General features: G+C 35.0%; 1 protein-coding gene across 1 annotated transcript in view; it reads right to left on the bottom strand.

Annotated features, from left to right (window-relative positions):
* Positions 1 to 27,909, bottom strand: part of LOC150101724 (transmembrane protein 62-like) — a 365,932-nt gene that overhangs the window by 257,297 nt on the left and 80,726 nt on the right. Inside the window, exon 6 of the mRNA XM_090399895.1 lies at positions 21,875 to 21,920. Within this exon, the coding sequence (XP_090256021.1) occupies positions 21,875 to 21,920 (46 nt within the window). The remainder of the gene's footprint in view (positions 1 to 21,874; positions 21,921 to 27,909) is intronic.

Raw genomic sequence — 27,909 nt, 5'->3', positions numbered from 1 at the left:
GCTTGGATTAGCTCTAAAATTTCCTTGAGTGGGACATTTGTGAATGAGGAGGAGACATCAAAGCTGACCATTATGTCAGTATGTTGGAGTATAAGGTTTTTCTATGCTGGCTTTGAAGTGGGCTGAGTTTTTTTTATGTGTGATGGTGTGTTGCTATAGTGTGTGAGTGCTTTGGCCAAATGTTTAGCTAATTTGTATGTGGGGAAATCAATGCCATCCACTATGGGACGTAATGGCATATTTTCTTTATGTATTGTTGGGAGTCCATAAATACGGGGGAGGGGGGTATAGAGTTAAACAGCTTTAATCTATTGGTAACTTCTACAGGCCAAGAAGTGACTTTCTTAAGGAGCCTGTGAAGTTTTCTGATTTGTGAGTTGGTTGGATTGTATTCGATAGGGAGGTAAGTAGCCCAATCTAATAGAGCATTAAGCTTACCTGTGTTGTCCTTTTGGTTAAGTACTACAGTCGCATTTCCCTTATCCACTTTGGTGATAACTATTTCTTTATTATTCCTCTTTTCCTGCAGAGCTTTATATTCCTTGTTGGATATGTTGGTTTTTGGTGGTCTTGCTTTGGAGAGGACACAAGCTACATCCAGTCTTACACTGTTTTCGATTTGATTTGGAAGGTGGCGGATTTCATGTTCGTTATTTATGGACTCCCAACAATACATAAAGAAAATGTGCCATTACATCCCACAGTGGATGGCATTGATTCCCCCACATAAAAATTAGCTAAACATTTGGCCAAAGCACTCGCACACTATACTGCCAACACCCCATCACACATAAAAAACTCAGCCCATTTCAAAGCCAGCATAGAAAAACCTTACACTCCAACATACCGACATAATGGTCAGCTTTGACGCCTACTCCTCATTCACAAATGTCCCACTCAAGGAAACTTTAGAGCTAATGAGCTAATCCAAGCTAAATTTTATCCTGATATCTCAGCCCTATTCAGTTCACAATGAACTCAGGCTATTTCGTTTGGCAGGGAAAATTCTACAAACAAATAGAGGGGGACAGCCATGGGTTCACCACTCTCCCCACCCTTGGCCAATGTCTTTATGGAGATGTTTGAAGAAAAAGCCTTAGCCTCTGCCCCACAAAAACCAACCACATGGCTCTGCTACGTTGATGATGTGTTCGCTATTTGGTCACATGGCTCTGATACACTCCTCTCCTTCTAACACACTTAAACAACCAACACACCCCAGAATCAAGTTCACCCTGGAAAAAGAGGAAAACAACAGCCTCCCTTTTCCTAGACACACTAGTCACCCACCAGCCTGATGGAACCTTGGTTTTCTCAGTTTATAGAAAACCCACCCATACAGGCAGGTACATTCACCAACAATTCCCCCCCCACACACACAACAATATGGAGTGGTGGAAACATTATACAACAGGGCTAAACTAATCTGTTCTAACGACATGGCCCTAAACACTGAACTAAATCACATCCTCAACACTTTCTCAGCCAATGGCTACCCCCCACCCCCCAAAAAAATCCAAAAAATATTGAAACCTATAAACCACAACCCCCCTCAACAACAAGGATTACTCTAAATCCATCACCATTTCCTACATCCGAGGCAACTCGGAAAAAAATTACCAAAATCTTAAAAAAAACATGACCTGACCTCCTGTTACAGACCATACAGAAAATTGGCATCCCTTATCTGCTCCACTAAAGACCAACCACTTCCCCTAGACCTACCTGGTGTATACCAGGTCCCTTGCAGCTGTAAACTGTCTTACTTTGGCCAAACAGGCAGGTATTAGATCGTGAATGATGCCTGCCTTTACACTAGACAGACACTCATTCGTGATCTAACAATGAAAGGAGCTTTAAACCAGAGAAAATACCTGTACTGCTGGTCAATATTGTATTGGAAGGAAATAAGGAAGGGGGGATAAAGTAATATATAATTGTATATTGAGTGTAAAGCATATCATATAATTGTGTATTGAGAGTGTATCTAATTATTAAGTGTATATCCATTTACTCATTGAAAGGAAAGATTGTGAAATATTTAATAATTTTAATAAAGGAAAATAACGTGTACACATCGAAATAAAGGAATAGTATGTGTAAGCTACGGCAAACAAAGAAAACGTGATGACTAAGAGCCTAAAGGGACCTTGAAGCCCATATTGGAACCTTACAAGCAAGGATTAACTAATTCTCTGAGAGGAGCTCTCTCATGGGTTCGCAATGAAAGCAATCTGATGCGACCGTGAATGTAAGCTCCTTGGAAGAAAAAGGTGAATGATCAAAAGAAACCAGGGAGAAAAAGGTGGGGCACAGAGAGTGAGGGACACGAGGTGAGAAAACAGGGAAAGAAAAGGAGGTAGGAAGTGAGGATGATCTCCGACTAGAAATGGAAAGCTCAGGTCTAAGTGAAACCCGAACCATGATATTTCCCCTTGAAGGATCCAGGAATCCCAGACAAGCACCTCAGATGTTCCCAGCTAACGGCGAAATTTCAGTGCGCGTGAATCCATGAGACGGGAAGGAAAAGAATCTGCAGTGTTGTGAACAAGGATCCAACCAGCATGCACATGTGACTCGCACGTGGTGATCCAGTGAAACAGTGAGCAGCCAGAAACGGTAAGGCAATTTTGTCCTTTCTAAAGTTAAGTGAGAGCGCTGATAGAAAACACATTAAGCAGTGTCACTAAAAGGAAAACTGAAACTAATTTATTTGTCGAAGTAACTTTAGGAACATTGGACTGGTAGTCTGAAGAGCCATGTCAAGTGATTCTTGCTCAATCTAGTATGCAAATGTTACCTTAGCTCTTTTCCCTGAGATTTTGTCTAGATAAATTTGTATTAATTTCCCAAGTACATGCCTTTCTTAGAGAATGACGTGTTAATATGTGAGATTTTCATGAGATATTGTTTGAATGTGGTTTAATCTAATTAAGATAGCAGAAGAATTGATCATTTCATGTTTAATGTAATTTTATTAGTGTAAAATAAAACTTTACGTTTTGTCATTGAAATTCTGGTATTAAATTTGTGTTTGAGACCGATATTTGCCACTCACTAAACCATGAACTGTGATAAAGGGGAAAGAAAGATATAACCAAATAAGAAAGAGAAGGGGGCCACGACTGCAACATTTTTGAGAGCCCCGAACATATCTAAGGTATAATAACTCTAACTGACGCAGTATAAATATAAATTTGTTAGGGTTTGTTACCCAGGGGAAACCTTACAATCCCTAACCACAGAGAAAGTATTATAAGGCACATTCAGAATTAAGTAACATTAACACCCCAAAGTACGAGCTAACACAGGACAGCGAATATCAGAATTTCTGAACACAAGGACTACATCCGTTTTCACAAGTACAGCCATTCTGGTCTTGTAGACCATGCTCTGGATACACTCCACAGAATACGGTGGAAGAAAGCTACAGTAATACACCATAGCAAATACAAATTCAAAAGACTATTTATGGAATCAGCCTCAGCCCTAAGAAATTCTCCAAACCTCAACAAATTTGGTTGCGTGAGACCGCCCCAAATTTGGGAGGCTTACATCAGCAGACCTTCAGTCCAACAGCCAAGAACACCTACTTAGCCTGCTAGAGGGCACCATCAGGACTTTTAGGAGAACAATAGCTTCATCACTTCATTCGCAATTACTGTGTTGTAGTGCCTATGTGCATGTGCCTTTTTTTGTAAATGCCATTACTTTTGTTTTCTTTCATGAAATTTTTGAATTGTATTGTTGACTTATTTTAATTCATAAACTTATTTTCTGCAGTACACCTATCTTCTCTATCTTCCCTGAAAATACTAAACCCTTCACATTCAATCCCTGTAACTACATCATCTTCTGTTTGCCATGTCTCACTAATACCTATAACTTTTGGCGAAGCTGCACTAACCGATGCCAAAAACTCGGTGTGGGACACATTACAAATATATCATTAACAAAATTTAACCATATATGACTTGACTTATTGCTCTTTACACCTATAAAGTGCATGAGGCCACAAGTTTAGTGTGCCATCCTCTTCAGTCCAGTCCTGCTTCTCTTGCTTTCCCCCAGCTCAACCATCCTAGTTTGTTTCGTTCTTGGATTATCATCCGGCGCCATGTCATTTTGGGTCTTCACCTCTTCCTTTTACCATCAGGCGTCTATGTCAATGCTATTCTTGTGTGTTCTGATGTTGGCATTCTCAATACATGGCCTATCCATATCCATCTGTGTTTCTTTAACTCTATTGTAATGGGTTTGGTTTTGTTGTAAATTTCAATATTTGAGATTTTAATTGGCCAGTAAATTTTGAGAATTCTGCAAAGACATTTTGTTTGGAAGGCATCTATTTTATTTTTTTGTTGTTTGGTTAATTTCCATGATTCACTTCCATAAAGTAATACAGATTTAACAGTTGAGTTAAAAATTTGCACCTTTACGTTTGTTTTTATATTGGATGATTTCCATATTTTCTGTAAAGTTTTAAATGCATAGGAAGATTTTTTTATTCTTATTGCAATGCCTTCGTTGGTGCCACCTTCCGTGTTAATAGTTACTCCGAGGTAATTAAAAGTGTTTGTCACTTCTACTCGATTTCCATTTATAAAGATTGGGTCATTCTTTTTACCATTGATTTTTAATATTTTGGTTTTCTTCTCATTGATGTGTAAGCCTATTTGTTTAGCAGTTTCCTCTAACTTTGCTGTCTTAATTTTCATGTCCTCAAATCTAGATTATAGTAGTACAATGTCGTCAGCATAGTCCAAATCTTCTAATATGGTGTCAATGTTCCATCTTATTCCAGTTTTCAAGTTTTTCAGGGTATGCCGCACTATCCAATCTATGATGATGATGAAACGTGTTCCAGAAATGACACAACCTTGCTTACCAGTTTTGATGTAAAAATTTTCAGAAGCTGTTCCATTTAATAGAATTTGTCCTTTACTTCCATCATACAAATCTTGATAATATTTATTATTTTGTCAGGAAATCCATAAATTTTCAGGATTTTCCATAGACATTCTCTGACTATGCTATCGAAAGCTTTGGCAAAATCAATAAAACAGAGTAGTTGAATTTAGTTCAACGCTCTATTCAATTATGTTTCTAAGAATAAAAATTTGATTCAATGTGCCTCTTCCATTTCTAAAGCCTGCTTGTTCTATTCTCAGAATTTTCTCAATGCTATTTTTTATTCTGCTTATTATGATTCTAGTGACGATCTTTGATGGTACTGACAATAGGCTGATTCCTCTCCAATTTGACTGTTTGTGATTCTTTCCAGGTACTCAAAACCTTCTCAGATGCCCATATGTTATTAAAAAGTTTATACAGTATAGTTGCTGATGTTTTTAGGTCAGCTTTGAGCAGTTCAGCACTAATGTTATCATTTCCACTTGCTTTTCTATTCTTTTGGATCTTGATTGCTTCCATGATTTCTTGCACTGTGATCTCTCCCATGTTTACATGAAATTCGAATTGATTTGGCATCTCTTCGAAAGAGAATTCGATATTTGGATTTATTGAGTCATGTTTAACATTTAATAATTCTTCAAAGTACTCTTTCCATCTTTGTTGGACTTCTTGCTCTTGAGTTAGTAGTTGACCATTTTTATCTTTAACCCCACATTCATTCATCTGATAGGTTCCTCCAAGTTGTCTTATAATTTTATAAACTTGGCTGAGGATGCTCAGAGAGCATCCTCAGCCAACAGCTGATAGTAGTTTCTCTTGTCATTTCTGGCAGAGCGCTTTACCATTTTATGTACTTCTTGATATTGCTTCTGATATTCTCCATGTAATCTTTCCGATTTGCAGTTGTTTATTTTCTCTTTTATCTTCTTCCTTTCTTCAATTAGTTTTAATGTCTTTCCTGTAATCCATTCTTTGTGTGACTTCCCACTTGTCACTCCTAAAATATCTTCTGCAGTTTTATTGAAGGCTTCTTTACACTTTTTTTAGTTGGCTCAAATCTTATTTTCCTCATAAATTTTCATTTGATTCTTCCAAAACTGAGAATCTATTCTTCAGTTCATTGGTAAATTTCTCTTATTTTTTTTAACTTCAGTTTATCAATGTTATATTTAATTTACTTATTCTTTTTTAGTTTTGAATTTCTTGCTAGCTTTAATTTAACTATTGCAGTTAGCAGAAAATGGTCTGAAGCTGCATCAGCTCCTCTTTTAACCCTTAAATCTTGTAATGTCCTCTTGAAAGTATTACATATAGCAATGTGATCGATCTGTTCCCCCCCCCCCATTGGGGGGAGATCCATGTTAGTTTGTGAATTTCCTTATGTTTAAAGATACTACCTCCTATAATGAGGTAATTTAATTCACAGAAGGCTGTAAAAAGTTCTCCATTTTCATTTTGTTCACCACTCGCTTTGTTTCCTATAGCACGTTCATCCTCTGTCTTTCTTTTCCCTACTTTAGCATTCATGTCTCCCATCAAAATTAACAAGTCGTGTTCAGGGACTTTAACAATCACTTTTTGAAGTTGTTCATAGAATTGTGTTTTCTCCATTTCTTTGGCATCATTTGTGGGTACATATACTTGTACGATGGTCAATTTCATGAACCTGGAGAAAAATCTAGCTTTAATTATTCGTTTATTTATTGGGTTCCATTCCATCAGACTTTTCCTTGCTTTCTCACTTACAATCACTGCAACTCCTTTCTCATGTCTTTCATCATCTCCTGAATACAATATGCAATATTTGTCAGTTGTTCTTATCTCACTAAAACCTGTCCATCTTGTTTCAGCAATTCCTAAGATATCAAGACCATATTTACTCATCTCGTTGACTATCTGCCTAGTTTTTGCAATTTGGTACATTGTGCGAACGTTCCATGTTCCAATTTTAAGTTTAATTTTAGGGTGAGTGATTAGACTTCATCTGCAAGTGAGGTTCCATGAGGCTTTGCCCCACCTGCATCATAGATGTTGGCTCCCCTTTAAAGTCCTGTAAATATTTGTCTGTTGGGAGGCCACAGGTCATAGCACTCTGCCCCAAGGGATTTCTTGCTTCACTTGTTGTTTCTGTATTCATGTTTTTTTTTTTTTTTTTTTTTTATGAGGATGGGTGATTAGTCCGTCATTCAACCTTCCTCTTTTAACCAGGCTTAGGATTTGGCATAGGGACGAGCATATGCTCTACCTATGGCAGAGTTAACCATATATGAGGCTGAGAGAATATAGTGTCAAAGACTAAGTTATGAAATATACTTTAAAAATAGTAAAAGGTGATGGAGAGAGCCTACATGAAGATCTGAACAGGCTTTGCACTCTCCCCACTGTATTATTCACCACAGAAACCAGGAAACTAGACCTGCACACAACAGTCCAAATGAGGTCTTATGAAAGCCTTGGTAGAGGCAAAATGACTTATCTTTGCAGGTCAAGGTTCATTTCAGCAGTGCAATATCCTCTGATTTGTATTTGCAATCTTTGCCATACAGCCCCTTCAACTTCCTATCTATTAAAACTCCAAAGTTCTCTAACCTGATCAATTTCTTCTAGCATAATCCTATTAATATATGACATTGGACATCTAATCACACCAAAGTCTATGGCTTTATATTTACTAACATTAACTGACAGCCATTTTCAAATGCCCACAATTCCAGCCTATTCAAATCATTCTCTAAGTTCTACAAGTGATGCAGCTGAATACGTCAGTCATATTCCTGATTACCTACCTAACTCTGCATCTCTGCAAATAGCTGTATGTCATCTGTCAAATCCTTCCCATATCATTAATGTACAGAATGAATAACAACGGACCAAGATCCTTGTGATACACCACTTGTTACCTCAAATCTTGCAGACTCTCATCACCCTTATACCACTTTTTGATATCATTCAGTCAGCCTTCCTCTTATCCATGCCAATATTTTTATAATCCAATCTCCCATATGCAACAGTCTTCATGCTACTATGAGGTAACACAATGGTAACAACATTATAGAATGTGGGGCAAGTTACTCAAACATGACCTTCCCTTAGTAAACCCAATCTGTTCATTCCAAAGTATTGATTTTCTCTCAACCCATTTATGTATGCAAACCCTAACCAACTTTTCAAAATCTTCACCACTACTCCAGAGATACTGATAGGTCGATATTTGGATACATCAGTCTTTGCATTACCCTTGTATAATAGGATTACTATACGTTCTTTCCACTCCTGCAGAAATTTTCCTGCTCTGAGAATCAAATTATATAGCCTGGTCAACAGAATAGCCAGTTCACCTAAACATTCTTTTAGCATCCATGTGGATATGTCATTAGTCCCTATTGTCAAATTCTTTTTCAGTTTTTGCAATAGCTCTAGTATCTCCTCCTCATACTCCTGAGTTTTTTCAACCAGTGAAAAGGTAGTAATGTGCTCAATGTTGCATATGCCAATTTGATATCAGCAAAGTGGCCACTCATTAGTTGAACAATCTCTTCTGTATCGGTCACCCACATACCATCTGCATTCAGTAGTGTTATTCCTTCGTATTCATTTTTTTTTTTTTTTTACTTGCAGCCTAATGATGGAACTGTTTTGGGTTGTCTTTAGCTTACAGAGTCAGTTTCTTTTCATACTCACTCTGATTTCCATACAACAGTTGTTGTAACTCTGGAATGCTCCCTAAAATTTACATAACAGACACCGCCCTTACATCGAATTCACACCTGCCCTATTTATTCTTTGAACTCTAAGAACACACATTCTGATATTACATCATTAAGTATTTTTTTTTAAATGCTTCCAATGCACTGTCGATATCCTTCCCATCCAACAACCAATACCGTGGCACAGAACCCAACATGCTACTCAGTTTTGATCATAATTTCCTACTCTGTATATAGGAGATAAATATTACAAAGTAACAAAATATTCTGGAGATGGTTGAAAAAAAAAAAGCTTAGAAATGGAAGAAAGAGTACTGTAAATGGAACCAAAGATGATCAAGATAACATGAAAACTGAAGATAGATATTCTAGATGTCTGAAGTGACTACTTTGAATGCCCGCTAAACAAAACAAAACAAGAAGTGATAGAAAGCTGAAAATACATCAAGAGGAACACAAACAGGAGAACATATCAACATGAAGTAAGAAAAGCTATCAAAAATCTGAAATGTGGAAAGGTAGCTGCGGTAGACGATATTCAGCCAAAAATTATCAAATATATGTTGGCATAAATGTTTTGCAGTGGCTATGCTGCATAATTCAGAAGGCCTGGCAGAATATCAAATTCCAGATAACAGGAGAGAGGTCTCATAGTTCTTTCCATCTATAAAAAAGGGAATAAAACTGAATGTGACTATTAGAGGAATTTTTCTACTAAGTGTTCTAGGTAAGATTTATGCAAACATACTTGATAAGAGGCTAAGAAAAATTGTAGAAAGGAAACTTACAGAAAAAACTAGATTCGGACCAAATAGAAGTTGTCAAGATCAGATTTTCACATTACAACAAACCTATTAACAAGGTTTCTTATTCCAAATTAAGAGAAGCATATACACATTATTAACTGAACGTCTGCCATACTTATCATATTGGGATGATATATTTCTGCCAATAACCATATCCATCAGCCCAAAATAACAGACGTGCATCATGTTTCATCAATTCATATCACTATTTCCCAAATGGCTGCTTGTCTAATGTTGAATGTTATGATTGAGAAATTGAATCTGAGTGTTGTTTTGATATACTTTACTATATGCAACAGTCCTTAATAAACTGAGGCTATCAAGTTCAGTACATATTCTGCAGTAATGCAGCATTCAGTTCCCCCCCCCCCACACACACACACACATCACATGATAGCATTGACAATAAAATTTATTCTTCCTTCTCTACTAAAATTCCCGCCAACAAATGCAAAGATATTATGTAATAAATTTTTTTAATTTCATGTACTTGCATATCTGTTCAAAGAATTTACAATATATTATGGTGTAATATGGGACATTGTGCTCAATGGCACAATGTCCCATGCATAAAGTGAAGAGCTCAGATTAATATCTCCAATTTTGATATCAGGTTTAATGCCATGAAGATTGATGTAATATCAGGTGTAACAAAGGAGAACATTATTTCCATTATTATTCTTCATCTATATAAAACAATATTATGAAAGTGGAATTAAACCTGATATCAAAATTAGAGATATTAATTGGAGCCCTTTATTTTATGCAGATGTTATATTCCAAAAATAAATCCTTATCATCAAAATACACCCATTGAAGGATTCCTTTATTAAATTGAAGATCTGCAAACAAATGTGGCATGAAAATCAGCAACAAAAAAGGCAACAAAACTCAGCAACAAATGAAAACATGCAACAACAAAGAAAACTTCAACTACATTTTCAATGTAGAAGCAATCATTATTATTATTATTATTACGTGATCCTGCCAAGGAGTCCAAAGACTCATCAAGAGAGGGCACCTGCTCTATAGCTCTCTGTCTCCACCACTCAATCCATTAACTACAACGAACCGCAACTATCATCATCGTCTACACTAATGCCATCTACTGCCCACCACCAGTATTTTCACAGACAATCAAAAACATCCATGCCCACATTAGGATTCAAACCTGCAGCCATTTGATTGGAGAGTGGATATACTAACCACTAGGCCAAGCGGCATAAGAGCATAAAAAACAAGTAAAACATTTAAGTCATTTAAATAGACAAAGGTATCAGTGAATGTGGCAAATTAAACATCAAAATAAACAGAATTCACAAAGCTGGTAAGGCAGGGAGTCAAGTGAATAAATTTATATGGAATAAAAGGAAAATTAATCTGAACACGAGACTAGCACTATAAAAGATAATGTTTGAGTCAGTTTCAACTTAGGAATCTGAGAGCTGGGTTAGAAGTAAGTTGATGAAGGACTGGAGACTACAGACATGATAGTTCTGAAAAAACTTAGGGAATGAACAGATGCATCAATGGCAGAATCATATTAGAAATGATTATTAAGAAGGAAACTTGACAATAAAATTGTCAACCACGTTTTCAATTGAAAAACATTAACTGAAATTTCTTTGACATTCAGGAATGGGTGAACAGAGCTAATATCAGGTGGTATGGATATTTAAACAGAACAGGAGAGGAAAGATTACAGTCAAGTAGATATCTGATGACAAGATGGTAGGGAAAAGATCCAGAAGGATCAAGATGTAAGTGGATTGATGCAGTTTGAAAACTGAAATATCAGAATTGACATTAAAGTCCAGGAAGATAAACCAATTTAGAGGAAAACTGTCGATAATATAAAATTTCAACAGTAATAATGTAAACTTTTCATGTAGTACCATCATAGTATCCTATAATCTCCTTGAGAGTACATATCAGGAATTTGATGATGAAATCTACATACTGCAATCATATTTAAAAATGACTAGTGAAAATATGCTGTTTATTAAGAAAGTGAATGAATTATGGTGCTAATAATGTCATAATTATTAGGAGGTTTCATAAAGTTGACTATACTAGAAGCATGCAAGAAGGACTAATAGTACTGGTTTGTCTATGGTGCAAAGCTTTTGCAGGGAAAAATTTATTATACAATTTTTTTTTACTTGACTTTTTTTTTTAATCTCATTATCATTCAACTTCTTCAAGGAGATCTTCGGAGGAGTTGAATATGTTTTTATATAAGTAGTTTTAAAATTAGCATTAAGGTTGTAATGATGTAGCATTCTATTTTATCTGATAGCCTTTTAATGGATGGAACAGCTATGGTTTTACTGTACTCTATATTTCCATGTAAGTATTTCTGTGAAGAATTTTATTCATGGTATTTTGTTATAGCCATTATTTATGAAGGACCATTGTTTTGAACAACGATCATACAAATATAACCAATCAGGATTTCCCTTCTCCAGTGAATAACTTTAGGAGCAGCTAACTGCCTGTGCAGCCATTCCTTAAATAATGAACTTTTGCTATTTAATAAAGGCATAAACTTTGCTTTTAACTGATAAAATTCATTTAGAAACTTGAAACATTTTGAATAACACCAAAGCAATATGTAGCAATCTCATCAAAACAGAATTAGCAGTCATAATGTCACTAAAAACTAATAAGGATATGGGTATCACACAAAGGCTGACAAAGGTAACGCTAAGGTTGTTCAAAATGGATCAACTTACCTTCATCAAATGAATCAATTAGTCTCTGACAGCAATACTTATTAACTTGTGAACTACAATGCAACTAACAGGATTAAAAAGAAAGCTTAAATTACTTAAGTCTATCACTGTTAAAAAAACTATTACCACATGATGTGCAACTCTCCTTGAATTTATGCTATTCCTAAAGCACAAAAATATAATGCTCTGCTTTGACCATAGTTGAAGGTGTGGGCAACCCTAATTATCACCTAGCCAAGAAACCAGTGATAACACTCAAGGAGTTATGTCATTTCCTCTCTTATATAAAAAAACACAATACTCCATAAGCAAAATTGAAAACAATGCTTGGCAAAGATGATTTATTAGTCAGTTTTGAAGTTTCTGCCCTTTTCACAAATGTTGCAATCAATGGCAATTCTTCTCTTACAGAAGAAATTTCTGCTGATATTATGGCTCTCTTTCCCCATGTACTAACTTCAAGTTACTTTATGGCAAAATAATTTTAAACCATAAAAAGAAAGTACAGCCATGGGCTCACTGCTACCCCTCCCCTATAGTTAATTTTTATATGGAGGCTATTTGAATAACATGCACAAGATTTATTTACTTTAAAACCTGCAGTTTGGCTTAAACACATTGAAGATGTTTTCATTATCTAGCTAGATGCTACCAAACTTTAAACCCGTTCTTCAGCCAGTTGAACAAACAACACGAATGCATACAATTTACAACTGAAAACCAGAACTCACTTCCTTTCCTGGATACAATTGTCACACATTCCCTCAAGCAAGTCGATCCTTCACTGTTTACCGCAAGATTACACAAACTGCCCAATATATACATGCCAACTCTTACCACCACCCTTCACAAAAACTAAGTCATTAATATCCTTAAAAACAGAGTGATAAGAAGTTTCAGTAAGGAAATACCATGAGTAAACATATTACTAACTATTATAATAACGGAATTAACTCACGTAAATTATTCTTTATTTGTAGAATTTTCACCTGAGTATCACAGGCATCATCAGTACAGGTAAAGGCTAATTAAACAATAACTGTTATATTCACAAAGTGCCACCTGAGTAGCTAAGGTTAAATTTCCTAAATTTATTTAATTATTATTATTATTATTTATTTAATTTATTTATTTTTAATCATTTAAATTTAATTATTAAATAATAATTATTTAATTATAATAATCAATTTTTTTAAAAATTTTTTTATATAAATATATATACAGTGGTATCTCGCTAAACCGAACCTCTTTACAGTAATTCGAACTGGGATTTGAAAGAAAAATGTTTTATTTATTACATATTGTTGGATTCTGAATGAAGAGAAATTTAAATTATTAATACCTCTTCAAAATCCAACATAATCTGCCATGGCAAAGGCTACATTTGTAAATATTATTTAATGTAAATCACTTATTTATAAATTAATATTCATATAACTACCTATAAGTTGATTTAATATTTAATTATTTAATCAAGAATGTGTACTAATAAAGAAAAAACTATTAAAATATTATTAAGTTATTTTATTTATTGCTATGTTAATATTACAGGAGTTTGCATTCAACATTTAACTGCGTATTGATCGAAATGTAAATATTCTTTATTTGTTCCTGTTTGTAGAAGTTTAGCATTATGCAATACCTCAATTTTATTATATTTTGTTTGGTTGTCATGGAGACGTATGTAAGTGAGTGAGCACGTTTTTGGAACAGCACGTGGGGAGAATGTTGAAAATTATTGAAAAGAGTTTTAGTCAAAGAAATCACGAGAACAATTTAGGCGGGAAGAACGCATATATAAAGGAGGAACGCTGAAAATATGGATAGAAAGGAAACAGAGAGGGAAGAGAGAGAGGATTGGCATTCGGTTGGAATCAGAGGATATTCTAATTCGGGAATCACAGTGTGATAATAGATAGTCGGCAAGTCACTCAAGCAGCTAAATAAAATCTACTAGTCGAGAGGCGGTTAGCTAATAAGTTGTAGAATAACAATTATAGCTACGGAAGACAGCTGAGTGACTACTGAATGAATAGCGATACTAGAGTTGAGATTTAATTTCAGGGCCGACCTTTCAAGGACACACAGAATCTTGAAATAAAGCACGGAGTTACTAAAGAATAGTAGAGGCTGTGAAGTTGAAGTTTAAGGATAGCTGTGTATAGAATTATAGTACCTAAAGAATTAATTGAATGCAGGAAGAATGAACAACTGTGCATATAAAACCTCAAGTTAAGAATTATTGTGTGTTGCCTTAATTCATGAGTGATCAGTAGTACTTCATGCAAGAATGTTTGTTTATGTGTATAGTGACCGATGATTAATTCAGTTATTGCTTAGAAGATTTATTTAATGAGTGCCATATAGTGTTTAAGTGTTTACAGTTATAAAAAAAGTTTGCGTGTAAGGTTATGAAGAAAGAAGATTATCGGTAAGATTATTCCAACCATTAATATTCCTTTGCAGAGATATGTGCGAGTTTCATCCTAGAATTTCCTTATATTAACAGTAACTATTGTGGAGATTAGCTGAAATGTAGATGTAAAAGTGCTTGCTTCAGAAGAAGTGTTACTGAATTTTTATTGTATTTGGAACTTAAGAAACTGTGAGATATTTGTGCAATCGGTTACTGAGGAACTTTGTGACTTTGAGCTTTACCAAGTAGTTAATTGAATTTTGTGAGAGCTAAAATGTTTATAATATCTTACTTAGTGATTTGAAGTTAAGTATTTGTTTTTGTTAATCTAAAGTTGTGTTTTGCCTGAATCTCTTTTACTGCCCCATTCATAAAATATTCGAACCAAAGCGGGAGAGATAAATAAGTTAAATATACTCGGCCAGTATATATAATATTAACACCAAAAAGGAGAGATAGTTGTGAGTTGGTTTTTCTTCAGTTCCTGAACTAATTCAAATATAGAGTGGCGCAGTCTTTAAATATAAATTTTCTCTATATTTGAATTAGAAATCAACTTACAACTTATCAATTAGTTAAGAACATCATAATAGTAATTATGTCGGATCCAAAGTATAGATTGAGAAGAAGTAGGATCCAACATTATTATTTTGTGTATTATTATTTTTATTTAATAATTATTATTTTAACTATTAATATTTATTTTATTATCATTACAGTAGAGTATTTTTTCACATTGTCGATAGTACAGTTATACTGTAGGTCTATTTTGATTTATCGTGTGTTCACTTTTGCCTGGGAAGCCATCGAACCTGAAGCAATTTGAGCATCATGGAAAAAACTGTGGCCTTCTAGAATTTACCAAGATAACTACAGTGATACACAAAAAGAGGAAATTCAAATCATGCATAATTTGGTTAAAAATATAAATCCAAATGTTGAAATTTCACAAATGTTACAGAATGGAAAAAGAGTAACATAAAAAGGCAGTTGACAGTTTTAATATGTGTATAGAATGGGATAAGCAGAATGATACGCTATTCCACAAAATTTTATTGCTAATGCAGCTCCGAGAAGAAGCATTCGAAAAAAGTTTAGTTTCCAAGAAGCAAAAGAAAATCAGTGATTTTTTTTACAAAGAAATAAAAAAAACTTTTTTGTGTTATTTTGTGAAACTTTTTTTTGTGGGTTGTGTATAAGAAAGTAATATTTTTTACACAAATTAAGTTATGTACTGATAGCTTTTTTTATTGCAGTTTTATTAAATCAGAATCCTCAACAATACAGGTACATACAAACTAAATTTTTTACTAAAATAAACTTGTGTACTGTATTATTTTTTAAGTTTTACATTGCAGTATAGTAGCTTTTTTCTATCAGATACTACATTTATTTACATAATTAAATTGATGTACCATTAGAATCTGATTATTTTTGTCTTAAACGCTAGTTAGCCTTTCTAGACCTCTTGATTCTTCGTCAACTAGATGGTTATCTACAATTCACAGTCTATAGGAAAGAGACTCATACAGGCTAGTACATCCACACTGAATCACATCACCATCCCAGCTAAAAGGCAGGTACTATAAAAACACTAGTTCACTAGTTCATAGAGCCAACTCCTTTTGTTCTTCGGAAGAACTTTTACAAAAAGAATTACAGTAAATCAATTCCTCCTTCATATCCAATGGCTATAAGAAGTCCTTCATAAAAAGAGCTTTAAGTAGTCGTGCTCCAGCATCCTCTTCAAGTACAGAAGAACCTACACGTCTACCTATTCCCTATGTACATGGGGTTAGTGAACCTTAGCTTAGTTTTTAGCACCTTAGCTATGCGTTAGTGAACGCATAGCTAAGGTGCTAAAAACCACTAAATATCTGTGTGGCTTTTCGACCCATCAGAAAAATCTCCACATTCCTAGTCTCCAAAGGACAAGCTCCCACATCTCAGCTATTCAGGTGTCTACCAGATTCCCTGCTTGTAGATTATCATATTTCAGACAAACAGGAAGATCTGCTCAGGTCCGGTTAGAAGAACGTCAGTCGTACATCCAGTACCTTGAACCCGAACAGTCTGGAATTGCAGAACGTGCCATCAACACCAGACATAGACTTAAGTGGAACAAGACAAAAGTCATTCACAAAAGTCAGTTCCTAATGGAACGGCTATACAAAGAAACATGTGAAACATTACTTCACTCCCCTAACCTAAACGGATCCGAAGGTCTACGTCTTTCCCCCTTGTGGGAGATAGGAAAGATTTGCTGCTTTATAAAGTACTAACATGTAATTGTATAAACATATATATTTATTAAAAAAAATAATAATTATTATTATTATAATTAAATAATTATTTAATAATTAAATAACTAAATAATTAAATTTAAATTATTAAAAATAAATAAAATAAATAATAATTAAATAAATTTAGGAAATTTAACCTTAGCTACTTAGGTGGCGCTTTGTGAATATAACAGTTATTGTTTAATTAGCCTTGTACCTGTACTGATGATGCCGGTGATACTCAGGTGAAAATTCTACGAATAAAGAATAATTTATGAGAGTTAATTCCATTATTATAATAGTTGGTAAGAGTGATAAGAAATTGCTCTAATGAGCAAGCTCTTAAACAAGAATAAAAATTATTAGCAGTATGTTTATAAACAATGCCTATAAACAAAATATCAATACAATACAGCTCTTCAGAAAACTATGCTAAAAAATGGAAATATAGATTACAGTAAAACCATAGCAATTCCATATATTAAATATCGTATATCAATAAAATAAGTAGAATGCTACACCATTATTACCTTATGCTACTTTTAAACAGCATTTGAAATGAAAAACATATTCAACTCATCTAAGAATCCCTCCCCACCCACACAAAATTTACTCTGGGGTATATTGAATCCAGTGCTGCAACTCCAACTTACCTTATATTTATGAAACTAGATGCACAATTACAATCCATAAAAAACAAGAATATGAACAACAAATCAAATTTAACAATTTTCAAAAACTGAGCCTCTCAGATCATGCTATTAATATCCCACACTAAATTGATTGGAAAGGTACCTGTTCTTTACATAATACAAAACTTGGTATGAATGCAAATTTAAGGAAGTCAGTGAAATTTTGATCACCCTTCCTAATCTAAACAATAATGGTGGCTAAAAAGCTCAAGAATATGGATGGCACACATCTAGTCCACATGATGTCTGTTTCAAGTTCTTCAGCAAACCCTTACTTTAGAACTCAGCAATAACTTCAGCTCTTATTTCTTATACTAGTCATCATCAATAGCATTTGTGCTAATTTATCTGTGAGTAATCTCTATCCTAACTTTTGTTACTTGATCTGTTAATAATTTCTAGACAAAGAGATAGCAGGAACTGCTTTGATCTAATAAGGGTTCCCCCCACTACCACCCCCACCAGAGTTTAGGCCAATAGTGATAAGTTATACAAATTAATATGCCTTTGGGATACTGTGAGTATTATAATGTACACATTACAATTAAAATTATAATATAAGTTTTATTAGAATTTTGTGTAGGCATGATCTCATGAATGCGCCCAATGAAACTATGACATCCAGAATGCCTTGAAATGTCAGCAATACATTTGCAAGTTAATTTATAGCTGTTGTTTCTCTTGTAATGTATATTCTTGTATTTATCTTTTCATATTATGCACCTGATGAAGTCTTCCAAGAAGATAAAACTAAAGTTGTGCATTCAAATAATGAACAGTTTTTTCCTATTTTATTATCTCTCATCTTCCAATCATTAAATTTCTTTAATTATGTCTTATAGCCAAGTAAATCTGTTGCATCAAACACACACACACACACACACACACACACACACACACATTCCAATGATGACCTTAATATGGTCAAAAATGTCAGGTGATTATTTTGGTTTTATATGGAATTATCCAAATTAACATTTTAGACATTACATCTTAGATAGAAAAATGTTTGTCTAAGATGTAATGTCTAAAATGTAACAGTTTCTCATGATGTTATCTGAAAGAACCCAAATTTGAAAAACATTTAATAAAGAAGGAAAGATAAATATTGATTTCTAAGCCAACTACCTTTCATTTGCAGCTACTTCGAATAGCACAAAATTTACTTTGAAATTTATAATATTGTAAAAACTGTAATATTACATAGTAATATTAATATTATATATGCACAAAGTTAACTGAGTGCATATATAATACTATAAAAAACAGTTCTTAAAAAAATTGACAGAGAACATTAGTTTAAGCTAACACGATGAAGATTGCAACAAGAAAAATAGTCAAAAATAATCAGTTTGAAAGGAAGTTTAGTTTTTAGTTTTCTGATCAAAAAAAATGTTTAAAAAAAAACCCAAACTATTGTTTGTAATTCATTTTCATCAATTTTTATTCACTTTTAAAATTATCAACAATCCAAGTTTCCTCTGCATTTTCAGAAGCTAGTGAATGGGTTTAATAAATATTTCATAGCGGCACAATATCCATTATACATGTTTTCATTTTGAGATGGTGGAAATTTTTTTTTTTTTTTGAAGGGGCCAAATTCTTCATTTGGCTGAAAAAATTGAAGTAATAAACAGTTTTTTATTATTATTATTATTATTATTAAACAAGACCTCATGGAGTCAAAGACTCATCTAGGAGGTCCTTTTATCTCACACACATCTCATCATACCGGGTCTTAAACACATTCAAACTCCTTGCAGACACCACACTCTCAGGCAAGGCATTCCAATCATTCACAACTCTGCACGAAAAAAACCTGCCTCTCACTCCCCTACTCACACCCTCTTTATACAGTTTCCAGGCATGACCTCTGGTTCTCCCCTGATCTCCCACTATTCTCTGTAGAACTTCTCCACCATTGATCCTATAACAACCCCTTACCAACTTGTAGGTCTCTATCATATCTCCCCTCTTCCTTCTCTCCACTAGACTCTGCAAATTACATCTTTTCAATCTTTCCTCATACTCGACCTTCCAGAGGTCAGAAACTACCTTAGTCAGTCGCCTTTGGACCCTTTCCAACATCTCTTCATCCTTCTGAAAACCAGGTGACCAAATCTGGGCACAATAGTCCATGTGTGGCCTAATCAAAGCCTTATACAATGGAACAAGAATCTCCCTACTTCTACACGTCAGTGTCCTCCTCATCATTCCCAGAAGTGTCCTCCTCATCATTCCCAGTTCAGAAAAATAATGACTTTTCATTAGAAATCAAAAGCAAAGCTAAATATAGCAAGTGAAACTAATGTTTTTGTTGACAGTTTGTCATGATCAACTCAATGTGACTGATTCTGAATTGGAATAATTCAGAAGTCATTATCAGAAGGTCAAAGTCCAAGCAATTAGAGTACAGCTTTCTTAGTATTCTTCTTTAAGAGAAACAGAACTAAATGCGAGAATCTGAGGAATTGCCTTATTGATTATCAATCAATAAATTACTGTTGAAAAACTGCTGAATGAAACAGGAAATGAGAACAGTTGCAGAAAATATTAGTGGAATGAAATATCAGATGTACATATAGATACAAGAGACAGAAAAAGCCATCTAAAACTTCATATGAAAATGGAAAGGAAGCTGCGGTAGCTGATGTTCAATCAGAAATGTGAAATATGGAGGTATAAAAAGTTTTGCAGTGGAATTCCAGGTGATTAGAGTAGAGCTCTCCTAGTAGCCTTCTATAAGAAGAAAAAGAGAAGTAAATGTGAGAATCTCAAGAATTGCCTTATTGAATGCTCAGCTAAAATTTATGCAAACATACTTGAGAAAAGGTTAAGAAAAAATGCGGAAAGGCAACGTGAAAAAGGATAGACTGAGTTCAGACAAATTGAGGTTGTTGGGATCAGATTTTCACTTTAAGAAAAGTAACTGAGAAATCATGAGAATATAGCAAGAATCTGTAATTAAGTTCAGTAGATCTGCAAAAGGAATATGACAAAGTGCCAAGAGAAACAAAACCCAGTTAAATGGTATAAATGGAACATTATATTGAGCAGTACATAGTCTACATTTGAAAGAGGTACAAGATGGTTTGATGTTTAATCAGATGTGAGATAAGGGTGCACATTAGCACCACTGCTATTAATCTATATGGATCACATCATGAAGTATATTAGGCTTGATATCAAAATTGGACCCACTCAACTCAGCTCCTTACTTTATTCAGATGACGTTATACTCCTAAATATATCCAGTGTAAGACTGCAAGACCCTCTAAATCGAATATCTGCTGTAATAAATTTGGTATGAAAATCAGCAATAAAAAGACAGCTTTAAAACAGGCAGAAACGTTGAAAACAAACTGCATCCTAAACGAGACTAGAAAAAGTAAAGCATTTAGCTATTTAGGCACAATTTTAGTGAAGATAGCAAATTAAATATGTAAATGCAAAAAAGTATTAGCAAAACTGATATGATAAGGAAATTTTTATGGAATAAGAGAAAATTTAGTCAAAATCTTAAACTAACTGCATACATGAGTGTTCAAAACCAATTAACTTACAGATCTGAAAGTTGGATATGAAATAAAACATTCTTTTCTGAGAAAAAAAAAGGGGGGGGAGGGTGAACAGTGGCATCAATATCAGAATTATATTAAAAATGAAGTGCACATTTGTTAGCATTCAGGAATGTATGAGCAGAGTTAAATCTAAGGTAGTTAAACAGAATGAAAGAGTCAAGATTAGAAAAACAATTGTCTGTTGAAGAAGGACATGAAAAAATCTAGAGGAAGACAAGATCTGGGTGGATTGATGTAGTAAGAAGTACCTTATAAAACTGAAATATAAGATCTGACAATATCAGAGTACCAAGAGATAACAGATTGATCTGGAAGAGGAAACTGTCAACAGGAAGTAAATAATGATGTATACTTTTCATATAGTACTATCTCATAATATCCTATACACTGAGGGTATAGGATATTATGTATAATATTTGTATAAGTGTTTGAGAGTAATTTGACTATTAGTTAATATTATTGATTTTATCACAAGTACTTATTTTCATTCTTTCCTTATCATCTGTACTCTTTAGTGATTATGATGTATAAACACAGAACACTTGCATATATTTGGTTTTCGATATGAACAGATGATTAATTTTTAAAAAATTGTAAAAATTCAAAGAATAAACAGTTTAAAAGAAAAAAGCCTAGAACAGAAAATTTTACCATATAGTTATTCAAGTTGGTATAAAACTGAAGCTATTATCTTCGCTTCAGAATAAACTTGAAAAACGTAATTAAATTGAAGAAACTTACTTAAATGGATTATCCTTGCTATCAAGTGACAAAACATTGAAGTTATCTAAAAATATTAACAAAATAAGAAAAATGAACATCCTGCAAACTTTAAATTAAAACAAATAAAACAGTTATTTGATATTTAAACCACCAGTTCCATCTAACATCAATATATCAGTGGCATTTCCAAATGTTCTCAGTTGTCAATTTATGAAGAAAAACTTCCATGTTAGAACAAATTACTTTAAGATATGACACTCAATATTTCAATCAATATTTATTTCAAGGTCATCTTCTCACACGCACGCACTACATCATTATATACTTGAGTAAGATAACTGCTCTAGTCAACTGTTCACCCTAGCCTGATCTCTGGTGATAGACACAGATGATAAAACATAAATAAATAAAAGAAATAATTAAACACTGTGTTTATCTGTTAGTATGGTTATTTTTGTCTATTTGTCAACTGATGTGAGATTTCCATATCATGCTTATGCCCCAGTGTTTTGTGTGTGAGCATGTTTTCGGTGGCGACTTGAAATAAAAGTTGAAACATCAAATTTATATTCTCTTAAAGTAACTGTTCTAATACAGGTTTGTCTTCATAATTCTACACAATAAATGCTGACAATCCCATACAATTATGAAAGAAAGAAATGTTCTCAGTAAAATTCAGTAAACTGGCAGTTCAATAATGAAAGAATTAACGTAAGGATTAATTATGAGAATGGTTAACAATTTTATTTATATTATGATAATTTAAAAATTATTTTTTATGCTTCTTACATGCTATGGGTTAATAATTGAAAACCACCATTCTCAAATAAAAAGCACAAAAAAACACTTAGGCAGGTGCTTTTGATAACCTGAACCACAATGAAATTTATTTATGCTTATAGCCCCACAGAAGGTTATCTTCCACTAAGGAAGAAGTGGAAAAATTTTTTCAGCGCAGGCAGCTCAGAAAAAATTGGAAAAGCAGTCCTTGTCAGAGATGTAAACAGCAATTAAGATGTGCACAGTAGGTTGGTCAGTTCTGGAGCACAAAGTTTGTGTTCCAGAACTGACCCCTATCCTATGTCACCTATATATACTCTCTTACTCCACTGGAATCTATCCCACAAGCTGGAAATTGGCCTATATTCAGCCCATTCCCAAGAAGGGTGACAAGTCACTGCCATCCAATTACTGCCCTATCTCGCTTACCTCAGTCCTGTCAAAAGTAATGGAAAAAATCATTAATTCCCAACTCCTACACTATCTTGAAGACACTCACCAAATAAATGATGGCCAATATGGATTCCACCAATGCCGATCAACAGATCTACTCACATACACCACCCATCTCTGGATAAATGCAATGGAGAGGTTTGGCGAATCTCAAGTGGTTGCACTAGATATTTCCAAAACCTTTGACTGGGTCTGGCACAAAGGCCTACTAGGCAAACTACCATCATTTGGTCTGACCCAGGACTTCTGTAGTTGGATGCCAGCTTTCTGTCTGTACACACACTGTGTGTGATGGTGGACAGCTCCCTATCCTCTCACCACTCAATTAATGCAGGAGTCCCACAAGGTTCTGTCCTCTCACCAACTCTCTTCCTGCTATATATCAATGACCTACTGCAATTGACCTCCAACCCAATACACAGTTTTGCAGACGACAGCACACTACACTCCTCGCTTGCATATGATAAGCCTTACCTTTCACAACTCACCTCAACCTACAGAACATCAACCGCCACCACCACCCTCAACTCCAATCCCCAAGCCATCCTACAATGAGGTTCGGATAACCTCATAAATTTCATCACCAATAAAACCCAGTTCTGTACTATTTCCCATAAAAAAAGAACCATTTTTTCCCAGTATCCTTTTTGACGACACCCAAATTTCCAGACAGTTTGAGATCTCGCTTCTTGGAATCACCCTCACATCAAACCTTTCCTGGCATAAACATATCACAACCATTGCATCCTAAGCCTCAAAAAAAATTAGGATTTCTCTTTCGCTCAAGACGCTACTTCACCCCCTGAAAAGCTACTCACATTATACAAATCTGCCCAGCTATTGAATTCTGCTCCCCACATATGGGGTGGGGCCCCTAAAAGCTCTCTCAAAATGCTCAACTCAATACAGAGGAAAGCAATTAGACTTATCAATGATCCATCCCTTACCAACTCTCTCCCTCCACTTTCACACAGACGTATGGTCTCTGCAGTATGTATATTCTACAAATATTTCCATGGGAAATGCTCATCAGAAATAACATCAATAATTCCTCCACTCAGTACCAAGCTCATTGGAACAAGTGCAGCTGCTGCACAACATCCCTTCACAGTACACCAAGAAACAAACAGAACAAGTTTCTTTTCCTCTTCCTTCATCCCTGCAACTGCTGCACTGTGGAACAGTCTCCCACCTGCTGTGTTTCCCCAAGGAATAAAATTTAAAGTCATTCAAATCAAATGTAAATAAATTCCTCCTTTCCCAACCCACTACCCACACACAGTACTAATGTACTATAGGTTGACCAACCAACCTCCTGTGTATGGGCTCAACATAAAAAAAAAAAAAAAAAATCTTCAATGTCCAAATTACACACTTCCCAATTCCTTTGGCGAGGGTAACAAAGACAGGCCTTTGCAAGATCAGACATCGCATGCCAGAGTGGCTAATTTAAAATCCCTTGGTTGACCTTCTCTGGCTTAAGGTTTCCTTGTCCCATCTAGTAGTATTCATCTGTTGCATAACAGACCTTTTCACATTCCACTCCATGAAACTTGATCACCTGCAATCCAGCCATCCAAAGAGTGTGGTCAACTTCCTAGGTAACTTCAACATCCATAATTCTAACTTGTTCCCTTTTCCAACCCCTTTTCCCACCAACTAAGCTGGACAAGAGGCAGAAATCTTTGCCATAAGCAATGACCTAACACAAATTATTCATCTACTTGCATTAATTCCTCCTGACAACCCCTTCACTCACCCAATACTTTGGACTCTTTAACCATTTCTCCTTCCAAATACACTATTGAAGTCACCTCCCCTCTCAGCAACTCAGATCACAAATTTGTACAAGTCTCTTCTCTCACAGAACACCCTTCCTCAAGCCACTCCCGACCTCTGGCACTTCAAAGGAGTCAAATGGGATGACTTCTGAAACTGCTACTCCTTTCCATGGTCTGACTATTGCTTCAACTCATCCAAACAACACTTGCTCCAAACAAGTCACAGAAATTACCAGTATGAGACCTTTTTCTCCAAATTCTACTCTGAATCCTTGTTCACTTTCCAAACCCCACTTCAACACAGTGCATAAGAGCAGTATTAAGAAAAAAATTCACTTATCACAAGCAGCTCGCATCAAGAACTCCAGCTTCATACTTTGCCTACACAAAAGGATGCAATAAATAAAAAACAATCCTCAACAGATCTAAATCCAACTTCATAAATACCAACAGCAGTTGATATTTATGAAACTTACTTCCTGTCCAAATGGAAGCCATGCCTTCTGGTCCCTTGCTAACTGTTAGATGCAACTTCTGTTCACCTGCACTTCCACCTCTCATCCTGATAGCACTACTGTTACTTTTCCCAATGACAAAGCTATCCCCCCCCCCCCCCAGCAGCACTCGTTTGCTCAAACTCCTATACTGATAACCAAAGGAAATTGCCTCCTGCTACCATAATGGAATCTAAGAACGATAGTCTTCTATAGCTTTTCCACAAAACACATCAGAAAATTACTGAACAACTTGGTCACTAAAAAGTCTCCTGGTCCTGATGACATCTTTCCATTTGTTCTTAAACACTGAGCTCCAGAGCTAACACACATCCTGTATGGTCCCTTCAATCTATTATACACAGCTGGCACTTATCCTAATGTGTGAAAGCAATCACATAACCAGCTCATTCCAAAAAGGGGAGATAAAAGTCTACCATAAAAATACCCAACCAACTGCCATCACCTCAGTCCTCTCTGAAATAATTGAGAAAGCCGTCAATAACCAACTTCTCCACTACCAACAGATCCACCAATTAATCAGCCACCAGCAGTATGGATTCCCTGCCAACCTCTTAGCTTATATCACCCACCATTGGGCATGTGCAATGGAAAAATTCAGAGAAACTTGTGCTGTTGCTCTTGATATTTCCAGAGCTTTTGATCATCTAGCAAGGCCCAGTCATGGTCTGCAAAACAAACTGTCATCCTTTGGTCTGCCTATACCACCCTGTGTGACTGGGTTGTCAGCTTCCTCTCTGGAATTCCCTGCATGTCATGGTTGATGGATCCTTCTTTTCGAGCTACATCACCAATGCAGGAGTACCTCAGGGATCTGTCCTATTGCCCACTCTTTCTCATTTACATTAACCATGACATACTCTCAATCACAACCACTATCCAGTTTTGCAGACAATAGTACTCTCCATTCATCCTACTCATTTGATAAACCATGCAGTGCACAGATATCCAAATGCATCGAGATCATCAATAATTAGTGCCTTAAACACAGATCTATGTATCATTCTTTAATGGGGCGAAACAATCTGGTCATGTTCAATGCAACCAAAACTCAGTCTTGCTCTTCTCTTGCAAAAGAAATCTCAGCTCACATTAAATTACCCTTAGTAGTACACAAATCAGATCTCCGTATGAACACATCAAGGGCGTCGTCAGCATCCAAAAAACTAGGCATTTTCCTAGAATACTGCTCACATTTATGAGTGAGTACCTAAAACTTCTCTAAAAATTCTTCACACTATCCAGAGGAGAGCAGTTCAGCTCATAGACAATCCCTCTCTTACAGATTCACTTCAAACTCTATCTCACATATGCACTGTTTTGGCTCTGCGTCTATTTTACAGGTATTTACTTCAATGGTCATTGTTCCAATGAACCAACCATCATTCCTCCATTTCCTGTTACACCTGTTAATATAAGAGCAGCAGCTGCTCAGCACTGCATTATTGGGTAATTGCAAACAAACAGACCTGCTTTTCTTCCTCTTTTATCTCATCTACCTCTGTCCTCTGAAACAGCCTACAAGAGATATTTTCAAACGACAACATGCAACTCTTCAAAAAAAAAAAAAAAAAAAAAGGTGGGGTCAATAAACTTTCTACCTCTTGTGCACGTGATCAGTATAAAAAAATTAATCCCGACAACGTATATAGAGGCATTATCTTCTGGATTTCTGCTCAGGATAAGAATTAGTCATTACTAATACCATGTTCCTACATAAAGACGAGCACAGGTTCACACAGAGAGAAGTCACACAATAAGCTTCACCAACCGTGTTATTGTTGATAATGATATCTTCATGCTGGTTTAGGATACAAAAGTATACAGAGGATTTAAAATTAAGTGATAATCACTTCCAATTTTAAGGTAGAATAAAGATGAATATCACATTGAAAAGAACAATATGTAAGCAAGTTTTAAAAAGAATTAAAGTTGAGCAGCTTTTAAAGGTTACTCAATTATACAAACATCCAAGAAATAAAATGAAACAATTCAAAAAACAGAATGAAACTTTGTCTCAGTGACAAATTCTAAAGAAAACTACTTCATCTAGGGAGAGATATGGCGAAGTTCTTTGCAAGGATAAAAATTAAGAACACCATGGTGCACACAAGTTAAAGCAGTTCAAGTTTAGTGTTCTGACTAATTTCTCTCTTATTCCATATATAAAATAGTGGAGATAATATGCATCCCTTGTCTTACACCTGATTTTACATCAAACCATCTTCTGTATTTTCTTCAATTCTAACTGCTGACTCATAACATAAATGTAGACTAGCTATTGCTGTGTAAAAGGATAAATGCTCCATTTATCCCATATAATTGTAGTGTTTCCAAAAGCTTTTTTCTCTTGGCACCTTGTCATACACCCTTTCTAGATCTACAAAACTTAAGTACAGATCCTTGTCATATTCCCATGATTTCTCAACTATTTGTTGTGAAGTGAAAATTTGATCCTCACAACCTCTATTTGATCTGAACCCAGCATTCTTCTTCTCTCTTCCATCATCTATGTGGATGATGA

Source organism: Typopeltis vanoorti, chromosome 11, assembly GCF_054136105.1.
Source record: "Typopeltis vanoorti isolate ZY-2024b chromosome 11, IOZ_Tvanoo_1.0, whole genome shotgun sequence".
NCBI classification, from domain to species: domain Eukaryota; kingdom Metazoa; phylum Arthropoda; class Arachnida; order Uropygi; family Thelyphonidae; genus Typopeltis; species Typopeltis vanoorti.
The sequence above is the reverse complement of the archived record's forward strand: the minus strand, read 5'-3'. Positions and strand labels throughout refer to the sequence as shown.